Source organism: Misgurnus anguillicaudatus, chromosome 15 (assembly GCF_027580225.2).
Source record: "Misgurnus anguillicaudatus chromosome 15, ASM2758022v2, whole genome shotgun sequence".
NCBI lineage: Eukaryota > Metazoa > Chordata > Actinopteri > Cypriniformes > Cobitidae > Misgurnus > Misgurnus anguillicaudatus.
In genome coordinates this window covers 35,911,822-35,923,946 of record NC_073351.2, presented here as the reverse complement: position 1 = coordinate 35,923,946, position 12,125 = coordinate 35,911,822, and the positions used below count along the sequence as shown (strand labels likewise).

Sequence of the window (12,125 nt, the reverse complement as noted above, 5' to 3'; positions counted from 1 at the left end):
TGTGCATGTGTCTCTGTATGTGCATCTGTGTGTATTTGTGTGTGTATAAGCGCAGACCTCACCTATCAGAGTAAATGATTATCAAACAAGAGTGTAGATGAAGTTGTCATGTGCTGTGTGCACTACTAGTGAGGGTTAAGAGATCTGTCAGGGCTTTACTGTGATACATGGGACTAGTTTACAGGTCAGCTGACCCTGATAATCCTCTGTTCAGCCCGGGGGTCCAGAGGGGGCCGCTCATTCTGCTAGTGTCCTAATCTCACCGTGATGAATAGAGGTTTAATAACACCTGCTCAATGTCTATAGTGCACACACAGAAAGACTTGACATTAATGAGTCACCACCATCACATTCTCAATGTGTGTGTGGATGGGTTTGTGTTGTGTTATGTCTCATTGAAACGTTCATTGGGGTTCATTTAGACATCATGTATGATGAATGCAGAACATGTGCTGAACCGTGTCAGAATCAGAATTTGCTAACACAGCTTTTTTCTGGTGACCTATAGACTTTCAAATTGCATTGTATTGTTTCTTATAAATAATTAAATTAACTCGTTCTTTTTCCAATCAGCAATATCCTGTCTGTCTCCTGCAGTAAAAGCTCATTCATTATTTATATAGTGCTCTGTTGATCTGGACGGATACCTGAATCCAATGACTCCAATGTTTTGCATGATGAAGAAAAATCAGATGATTCTTCATGCACATTATAAATATTCAAATATAACCAGTATGGGTGATTCTCACGAAAACTTGGTTTTAAAAATGTCAAGCATGAAAATGTAAAAATTGCTTAAATTTACTTTTTTTCCCACCAGACATTGAAAAACAAAGTCTGGAGTAAATTGGAACATTAATTTAAAAACTTTTACTTATCATTTAACACTTTTTGTAACATAATTAAAAAAATTAGTCTTAAAAAATCTCATTACCGCAACAGTCAGAAAACATCAACACTGACATATTTTCAAAATGACATGACAAACCTGAAAGAACATAATTTGGAGATTCTGCACATGCATTTAAAATCAAAGTATTATGCTTCTATTAATTAAATTAACATTTAATAAGCATCTGTTGCGGTAATGATAATCAAAATGTCGTGTAAGCATTCTGACAAGACAATATTTCAAATTAACTGTAAAAAAATGATCTTACCTGGTAGCCATCTTGAAGTAACTGGTCCATGTGCTTGGTCACTCAAAATCAAACTTTATTAAAATTCTGTATGTGTGCTTAAACTGTTCTCAAAAAGTGTTGCGGAGGATGAGAACATCAGGCATGGACACATAATTTTCCTAATTTTTCTTCATTATTATTATACATGAATATTCAGTAAATATTTTTTCTGTCATCTAAAGTAGTCTAGCAAAACATCCATTTATTTTCTTAATATTTTTGTGTTAATTTGATTAAATTACAACATAACGCATGTTCAAACACAGCCGGACACATTGCGGTAATGAGAATTTCAGCAGAAAATGAGATAAAATTTCCAATTATAAATTCTTATGTTGAAATCACACATTGTGCAAGGTAGAACACAGTATTGTGTTAATTCTGATGCTTTTTAATGTTACTATATTACACATTAGTGCCGTGGTGTTTCAATGGTTTCGTGAGAATCACCCGTATATGTCAGTGTTTTATCTTAGAATGCACACCAGTAATGTTTGTAAAAATATCACAATCTGCTTATCTGAATCATCTAATAGGATCTTATATGTATTTCTACATTTAGTAGTTTGTTTACCGACTTTGATAGATGCAGTTATATTTGAATGGTTTATTTTCATATCGTGGCCTCTCCCGGTGAATGTGGCAGAACTGAACACTACTGAGGGATTGTGGCTTGTTTATGTGGTTGTTTAAAGTCCCGTCACCCCAAGATTTGTGTCATTCATTACATGTAAACCTGTAAACACAGGTCTGATTCACTGCTGTACACGTTCACATGCACCTCAGAGATTAAAGCTGCCAGGCTGCATTGTGTTCAAACTATCTGATGAAGTAAGCAAGCAAGAATAAATGTGAAAATCACACTTTGTTGCGCATTGCATTGTGGGATTCTTTATTTCAAGCAGTGTGCGGTGTTGAGTATTTCATGAATTCAGAATATGTACATACTGTTCATAGTATACATCCTGTATACTGCATACATGTTTAAGAGTATGACGGTGTGGTATGCTGTTCATTTACATTTAGGCATTTAGCAGATGCTTTTATCCAAAGCTACTTAAAAAGATTAGGAAACAATAAAGTGATTTGTCAAAGTGAGGCAATAGCACAAAAGGTGTTTTTACCAAATGTAAAATTTTTCACTATTCCAAAACAAAACCTGTTTAGAGAAAGATCCCATTCACACAGCACTTTTGTGCCGTAAAATTTCCGTAAAATTGTCAAGGGAGGATTCTGTGTGAACACAAACGCATCCCGTAAATGTTCTGGGATCGCTCCCGTAAAAAGGATCTAGTAACATTGCCGAAACATTCATTGAAAGCATTCTGTGTGAACAAAGAGGCAGAAACAATGCGTGCCGCAGTCATCCCAACAAGTTATGGTTCAGCTCTTTGACACAGGGATTTAACTGCAGATCAACATTCACTACAAGAAATATCTGTAAACTGGACTGAAGCAGAGATCAGGGAGCTCTTCACTATCAGCGCTGAAGCTGAGATCATTCACCAGCATGACAGAACAGAGCATCACACGCTCATTATGATCTTATCATAAAGTAAAATGCATGCATGTGTTTCTTCTTCAAGAGAGAAATCAGGGATAATTAGTAGGGATGCACCGAAATGAAAATTCTTGTCCAAAACCCGAAAAAGAGGAAACCAAGGCCAAAAACCGATACGCCGAAAGAAATTATTATGCCAGTTATTAGTACCATTGCATTTATGGCTATCACTGTGTACTAACTTTACTAGGGGTGTGTGACGGATCCCAAAACTCACGGTTCAGATCACATTACAGTTTTTGGGGCACAGATCGGATTATTTTTGGATCAGCAAAAAGGGGGTGGGAAGAATCTAATAACAAATAAAGAAATTGCAAACATTTATAAAAAAGAACAAAGTTGCACATTTAAGTAAGGTCTGAAATTAGCATTAGAATGAATTTGAATGATTGAATTAAATGAATAATTATTATTTATTTTTAGAGCTACAGAAGTGATTTTATTTGTTTTGGGTTTTTTGATAAACATTAATGACACAGACTTAAGTAGGTTAATTGAGGTTACTGTATCTTTAAGAGCAAATAAGCACAGACTGGTTTCTGACTGTAATCTATATATACACTTAAGACATAAACAAATGCTTTTATTAGAAAAAGAATACTGTGAAGATCCTTTTCTTTGTATGTGCCCTGTCAAGAACAGAAAGATTTTATGTTCGCTTGCTTTTTGAAAACGCGTCTTTCCGTGTATGCACTACTGAGTGCCCTTAAACGCACGCGCACACAGAGACCGAGGGTGAATCCAAAACAGCGCAGCATAAAAACGTTACGTTGTTTTTCATTGCTTTATTCGCCAAATGTATGTTAATGGACAGTATCAGACACATTAGCGCAACTCTCTCTAAGTTTACACATCACGTTGATCGATCGATCACGTCTGACACATTCAACATGTGCCTCTGTCCCTACAGAAAGCTGCTCACTTTTCGGTGGCTGAATATTCGGTGCATGCCTAATAATCAGCAAACTTCAGATGCTCTGGAAAAAAACTACGAAATGCAGGACTTTAAATACGTCACATGGCTTTACGGGATCTTTACGGCATGTGTGTGAAAGCAAAAATCATTTGCAGTGTGAATGAACCAAAAATCAAACGATCCCAGACGCATTTTGCTATATTTTTTCCACAATCTCTGTGAAAAGGGCTTTAGGGTTGTTATTTTTTACATTTACTAACTGGTTTTTGCAACAAAAATTACACCATCACGTGCACACAAAATTGCATTGGAAAAAAATATGTTTGTATTTTGTAATCTTGTTTTTGTGTTTGTGTAGTTGTGTGTGTTTAGTGTGTGTGTGTACGCGTATGTTTAGTGTGTGTGTGTGTCCGCGTGTGTGTGTTTAGGTTATGTTGTAGAGTTTTACCTCTGACAGTCAACTGTTGAAGATTCCTCGAGGCTAGAAATAGATCTATCACGTGTGTGTGTGTGTGTGGGGGGGGGGTTCAGGGTAAATTAGGGCTGGGTGGGCTGTAAGTGTTGCCCCACCCAAAGGAAACCAAACACAATTACAGAGTTAAATCCTCCGTCAGACTGCGGTTAATCTGATAATAGCAATGTATCTTCTGTCTTATGGCAATTAGAGAGATCTGCATGTATTTAGAGAGGAAGAGGAGAAGATGAAGATTGGTCTGTTTTGCTGCATTACATTACAATACATCATCATACTGTTTCATATTATATCATACAAATGTTGTCACCTGTAATTGGAGGATTAAAGCCATATCATGTCAGTGACTTGAGCTCATATGGACCATCCACAGTTTGAATCTGATTTTGTCCACATGTTAAGATCAGGCTGACAGTTAATGGCCTAATAAATTATAGTGATTATGATGATTAATTGCCTGTTTTAGTGCTTTGACATGTAATTCTCATACATTTTTGTTTGTTCAAAAAATACTTTCACACATTGTTGCGATTATTTAAATTAAATATTTTGCAAGCTTTACATGGCAGTCAATATGAATACACATAATACATATTTAAAAGTAATTATTTAATGAATATGTCTTTCAAAAACTGAAAATTCTTCATAAGAAATAAACACTGAGTATCTGAAAAATAACTGAAAATGCAATCAAAATAAACTATACCAGAACAGGCCTTGAATAGTAGCCAATCATACTAAGGTCATATCAGTACTGGACCATATGCCTGAAGTGGCTGCAAAAAATCAATTCCTGCAGCTCCCCCTTGTGTTTTTAGAGAGATGTGCAATCATTGCGGTGATCTGAAATCATAGCAATGAGGTCAAACAAGTGCGATGGGACAATTATTTAATCATTGTGACATCCCTACCTTCAGTACCTTCTGATGTTTGACAGTTAACATCACAAAATGAAGAGAAACATGACAGGTATATGCAGAATCTGTCTATGACCTCTTGACCGCCTTCAGGTGTTTACTTTGCTCAGAGGAAAATGCATTCAAAACAGACCTGATGCAGATTTGCACAGCACAAATGATGCGTGAATGTCAAAATGAATATCATGGAAAAACTAAGAACTAGTAGATTTTGAGCTGAAATAACCCAGTTGTGATGAAAGTGCTGTGTCAGGTCTGAACGGGCCGCTGTGATTGTTGTTTTTTGTTTTGTGATGCCTGGCGCTGATCCAGACCAGCAGCACGCTGACATGCTTCACACGCTGCTTCTGCCGAAAGACTGTGAGATTGAATGAGAGAGAGCGAGAGAGACGTGGTGTTTTATTTCACAATTTATTTCTTGCTGCTGGAGTTGGCAGTGATGTAAGTGCTGTATGCCAAAAATACCTGAGAGAGATTACAGTAAGATCAGAGAAACTGAATCTGTTTGAATCTGTTTGACATGTACAGTCATTCAGTCTCACCTAAAACATACATCTTTTTTCTTCAGTCTTTATTTTAGGTTCTCCCAACAGATTGCGGTTTTATTTCTGCAATCTTCAGTATCTTTCTGCTTTGTGATGTGTTTAATTGAGACGTCGGTGAGGAGTTTCTCCAGGTTTTGTCCTCATCGTTTCTCTGTTATGAACGTACCCGTTTCAGTTTCTGCATGCGTGGGTTCGTGTTTGAATATTGTAGATTTGAACGACAATTTAACAGGCAAATGAAAGCAGTGCATGTGTCACGCGTGGCTGATATCTGTGTTTGACCACGTAAGATCAGACATTTGACTGATTCTGCATATGTTTGCTCAAGGCTTTGTCTGGGGAGTTTAGCAGATGTCTGATAATCTGTCATTCATTCAGCTTGAGTTCAATCAAATCCGTGCATTAGTACGGTGATGTAGATGTGTGTTGATGAACGGCAGTCGATAACTCAAGACGTCTGGATTGATAAATCGAGAGAACAGAATGTCATTTCAGTACAAAAAGTAAAACATTTAAATAATGAATCTCTCAGACGCATCACTGCTCATAAAGGGTTGTAGTTAAGCTTTGCTTTACAATATTTCTGTAATTTTTCTCTTTTAAAGTTTTTTTGTAATTCGAGATTCGTCTCTTCATCAGTTTCCGCAGTATACAGGTCATGGAAATTCATTGGTCAGTATAGCCATACAAAGCAGTTGTTTGGTTTCTGACCTCAAAAGCGGACAATTTTAGATTTTGTCCCTCACATGCTATCGTGATAAACTTGAATTGTGTTGAATATGTGAAGGATGGAGCCAGACAAGGTTAAATATGTCTTATGTTTGACTTTCATGGATCTGTGTTAACTTCAGGTGAGGTGATAGAAGGCTCGCGATCACAGATCACATTTCAAGACTAGTTATTCAAATTTGGGGCTTGTCTTGTTTTGCTTAATGGAAATGGGTATGCCTTCATTTGCCTTCAATAAACTGTTTAATAGTCGGTACAAAATGCTTTTGATATAATTTGATATATTTTTTGTAGTCGATAATTTTATCACTTGAAACTCATTTTTGAGCATTATAATAGCGTGTAAAAGCTTTTCCTCTGACACTAATTTCTTCATGCTTTAAAACTACTTAGATGTAACTCTAAACCCTTGCCTCATTTAGTATGCAGATCTATGAATTATGCAAATTAGACTCCGCCTCCACTCAACCGCACCATCTCGGACCATAGATATATATGTAAATAGATGCTACACTTGGCAGTTTCAGACACATAACTGGTAAGTTGGATGTCACACGATGCGTACGTGACCTGCGTGTTTGCAGTACTTATCTTTAAACGCTGATGTTAACAGGTTACAGCATGTGTGAGCAGCGCTGAAGCAGGGGACTACTGATCCACTCGTTCAACTGTTATGATGTGATTGGTTACATGTTTGTGACAGAGTACGTGTATGGAGAAAAAGGTGTTAAATGATGAATTTGCACAATCTTAAAGCATATTAAAAATACCATATTGACACATAAACAACAATAAAAACAGGGAAACCTTAAATGTGCAGTGTGTAAATTTTAGCTGCATTTAGTGGTGAGGTTGCAAATTGCAACCAACGGCTCAGTACACTGCTCACCCCTCGCTTTTGAATCACATAGAGAAGCGACGGTAGCCGCCACCGGACAAACATGGCATCGTCGGAAACAACTTAGTAAAAAAGTTTGTCTGTATAGGGCTTCCATATAAGGGGACCCTCTGTGTAAAGATAAAACGTCTCATTCTAAGGCAATAAACACATAACGATTCATTATGAAAGGTCTTTATACACCCCTGATAATTTAGTTTTGTATATTTTGTATTTCTGTCAAAAGAGCCTTCTAAAAATTACACACTGCACCTTTAAGACTGTATGAGTTACATCTTGCGTTTACATGCATAGTCTTCCCCCGATTATGCTTAATGAACTGATAACGTGTAAGGTCATGTAAACATGTTTACGGGAAAAATGTCATAATCGGCAAAAGCTAAATCTGATCGGCACAGATAGATTTTTGCCCATTACCACAATTTCATGTTACATGTAAATGCCCTAACCGTCTTTCTCACAGTTTTGTTCTTGTGCGAATGCCTCCGCTTGTAAGAGATAAATGTCACAAACAAAATTAGGCCTAGTCCACACGTACACACACGTACACATGTATTTTTATAAACTTTTATAAAAAAAATTATAAACTTTTCCCTTCTGTGTTAAAAAAAATCTCCACGTCCAAATGAACACACACAAACCGGGATGAAGTGCTGTCAAGAGCATGCCAAGCCAACAGATGGTGATATATCCCTAAGAGCGCGTGCACACCAAAGCGGCTGGCGCATGTTTCCAATAGAAGCTTGGCATTTTTCAAATAAGCCAGCAGCTAGCGGTTTTCTTGCGCGCTATAAAAAAGGCACTCTGCAGTTTTTCCGCACTCAGCGCTGAGTGCATGGGTGATTCTCACGAAACCATTGAAACACCACGGCACTAATGATTTTAGCTTTAAAATGTGTAATATAATAACATTAAAAAGCATCAGAATTAACACAATACTGTGTTCTACCTTGCACAATGTGTGATTTCAACATAAGAATTTATAATTGTAAATTTTATCTCATTTTCTGCTGAAATTCTCATTACCGCAATGTGTCCGGCTGTGTTTGAACATGCGTTATGTTGTAATTTAATCAAATTAACACAAAAATATTAAGAAAAAAAATAAATGGATGTTTTGCTAGACTACTTTAGATGACAGAAAAAATATTTACTGAATATTCATGTATAATAATAATGAAGAAAAATTAGGAAAATGATGTGTCCATGCCTGATGTTCTCATCCTCCGCAACACTTTTTGAGAACAGTTTAAGCACACATACAGAATTTTAATAAAGTTTGATTTTAAGTGACCAAGCACATGGACCAGTTACTTCAAGATGGCTACCAGGTAAGATCATTTTTTTACAGTTAATTTGAAATATTGTCTTGTCAGAATGCTTACACGACATTTTGATTGTCATTACCGCAACAGATGCTTATTAAATGTTAATTTAATTAATAGAAGCATAATATTTTGATTTTAAATGCATGTGCAGAATCTCCAAATTATGTTCTTTCAGGTTTGTCATTTCATTTTGAAAATATGTCAGTGTTGATGTTTTCTGACTGTTACGGTAATGAGATTTTTTAGGACAAATTTTTAAAATTATGTTACAAAAAGTGTTAAATGATAAGTAAAAGTTTTTAAATTAATGTTCCCATTTACTCCAGACTTTGTTTTTCAATGTCTGGTGGGAAAAAAATTTAAGCAATTTTTACATTTTCGTGCTTGACATTTTTAAAACCCAAGTTTTCGTGAGAATCAACCGCATAGAGTTGAAAAATATTCAACCTTGGGTGAAAAGCTCCGCTCGTCAATGTCAGTTCTCACACGGCCGTCCAATCATAGGGGAGGAGGGGCGGGACATTACCACAACAACCAACCGGCTCACAGCTGAAGTATCACAGCTACCAAAGCGCTCAGCTAAAAAAAGCTGGCACTCAGATGAAAAAACAGCTGGCATTCGGCGTTCTCCAGGCGTTTTCAGCTGTGTTTAAAAGTTTTGGTGTGCACAACCTCTAACTGTAAAGCCATGTTGGCCAATGAGAAACTTTTGCAGAGTCTAACAACAAGCCAAAAACTCCAAAAATCTTTATCATTGCAATAGTTTTCATAAAAGTGCAGTTTTAGTCACCTGATACTGCTTTTACGTGTGGACAAATAGCCAAACTGCATAGAAAAAGGTACGGTTTTGAAAATACCCGTGTACGTGTGGGCAGGGCCTTTGGCGCAAAGTAAGTGTGCTCTCGAATGCAGTTGGTAGAGAAACTGCAAAATAAAAAATGTGTGTTAGATTTACAGTTTCTGAGATACAACAGTCTAACTCTTGACACATTTCCCTACAGCTTTTTGAATGACTTTGCGCCGGTGTGATGGGTGTTGATGTTACTGCCTGCGAGAAACCTGACAAATTTCTAAATCTGGCGTGAAGGCAGTTTTCTGCGTAGCCGGTTTAATGATTTGCATTTAAATGCGTAAAAACAGGTTTCTTTATTTTTATAGATATCTGCTTATTTTGTGCATGTAAACGCACTCATAGATTTGGTGTCTCTGTGTAAAGGGTTTAAAATGTTCTTGTTTGAGATCCAGTTCACTTAAAATCCTGCTGCCTATATAGTCAATACATGTTGTCACTGATGTCTCAAAGGAAATTTCCACAGAAATGTGTGTTTACCTCACGAGGAGCGTCTGTTAGCCGTGTAACCAAACTCCAGTGCTGATATTGATCTTGAGGGAATATGAATCAACATCAATATTTCTTCTCAAAGGCTCTTTGTGGTTTTATGATTTGAGTTGTTACTCTTCATCACATCATCTGTTTCTCTCTGACACCTCTTCATTGCATCTTCACACTTTTTATTATGGAAGCTTACAATATACTGGCCTTCATGCAACGTGATACCAGTATGTGTCTGTGTGTGTGTGTGTGTATGTATATATATATATATATATATATAATGTATATGTGTTTTAATTTTCATAAAATGTTATTTATTATATAGGACTTTTTCTTTACTAAAAAGACAGTTTTTGTTCTCCTAGGAGTTTTTTTAACTCCTGGGGAGTCAACTGCAACCTTATCTCACGAAAATCCGTGTTATAGTCACGAAAAATGTGATCACTTGATCCGTGACCATATCATGTAATTGAGCTTTTTTCCGTGTCACTCCCACGGAGTTTTCATGTCATTTTATGCATTGTTTTCTTATAGTTTTATTTCCTATTTTCTTACCACTTTCACTTGGGGTTAGGGTTAGAATCAATTTCTGTTACATTTCTAGACATCCTAACCCAAACCCCAACTCCAGACGAGAATAATTTTAAAAGCGGAAGAAAGACAAACCCTAACCTCAAGCGACAATGATTTAAAAATAGGAAAAAACTATAAGAAAACTATACATAAAATGACACGAGAAATCCATGGGAGTGACACGGAAAAGACATCCGTGGTCCGTCACGTAAAAAAGCTGAATTCCGTGACATGGTCACGAATAAAGTGTTCAAATTGTCCGTGACTATAACACGGATTTCCATGAGATCATGTTGGTCAGCTGAGATTGGCTTAACTTTGTACTCTCTTCTATACGTTACATTATTACTACGCTTGGTAGTAGGGGTGTGCATTGGCACTGCCCTCACAATTCGATTCAATTACGATTTACCAGGTAACGATTCAATTCAATTCTACGATGCATCAGAATTCTACTGTACACAACAAGGCAAATTTTTAATCAGTCAAGTGCAACGATTCTCGACAAAAACGGAAGCTTAGGAGCTTTAAGACAATGACAATTATGTACATGAGATGAGAATTTACACACAGCGTAAGTCTTGTCTAGTTCCCATTAACTTCGTAGAATCCAAAATGTGCCCATATGTCCCCTTTCCATGGAAAAGGGTGCGTTTTTATTTACCCGTCTATCACTGTCATCTCTCTCCGCCTCAGCCATCTTGAGTGTTGTTGTTATGCCCCGAAAGTAATTAAAACTTCACAACTTTATTGTCCACTCGAGGCCAGAAATAAACAGTGACATAATCGATTATGGCACTTTGCTGCATCGATGCTGAATCATTGCGATGCCTTGCCGAATCGATTATTGTTGAAACCCCTACTTCGTAGTACGTTTTAATCTTAGCCACTGTATTCTGCTTCTTATGTTGTCCACCGATTTTTCTGTGTTTTCTCCTGCTTCTATTAATGTAAAGCTGCTTTGAAACAATTAAACAATTATGAAAAGCACTACATAACTTTTTTAAAGTTTCCCTTTAAAAGGATTGTGTTTTCAGTTCAGCAAGATTCTGTCACTCTCCTGTGAAAGTATTTGACTTGAAAGAGAAAAGTGCTGAATGTTTAGACTAATGTGAAATATATGAATAGTTTCTCTTCTGCAGGAACTGAATGTGTGACTGAGTTTGTGCAGCTTGATGAAGTACTTCATCAGTACTGAGATCTTTACTGTGGTTTTAAAGCAGAACAGAGCAAAGGGGTACAAAATGACATCATCTGTGGATTTGGTTCCTGTTGTGTGTTGCCTGTAAACTGGGTCAGAGGTCATAAGGAAGGGAAAAGCCGTTTAAAGAGACGGTAACAACTTTTATTTACTATTTCCTGAGAATTGACGTGTGTGTGTGTGTGTGTTTTTGTGCACAGAATGGAGATGTATCCTGGTCAGATGATGTTGAGAACGCTCGTGGAAGAGGTGAAGCCTCCAGAGATTTTGCAAGGGTGAGTACAGGACCACACATTGCAATTGTATAAAAACAGAGATTTTTATTAGGTAAAATAAACATTTCATCATGTATTTTTGTTCATTTTGTTTCTCAAGGTTTCTACTTACACACCCTATTATTATAATGGTCAATATGTTCTTAATACTGTTATATTAGCTGCGTATCCATTACCCTAGTAATTGCGCAAAATT

The 12,125-nt window shown here is 36.7% G+C and overlaps 1 protein-coding gene across 1 annotated transcript in view; it reads left to right on the top strand.

Annotated features, from left to right (window-relative positions):
- LOC129419416 (AT-rich interactive domain-containing protein 3B) overlaps positions 1-12,125 on the top strand; it is a 41,315-nt gene that overhangs the window by 6,220 nt on the left and 22,970 nt on the right. The window contains exon 3 of the mRNA XM_055174552.2: positions 11,855-11,929. Coding sequence (XP_055030527.2) covers positions 11,855-11,929 — 75 coding nt within the window. The remainder of the gene's footprint in view (positions 1-11,854; positions 11,930-12,125) is intronic.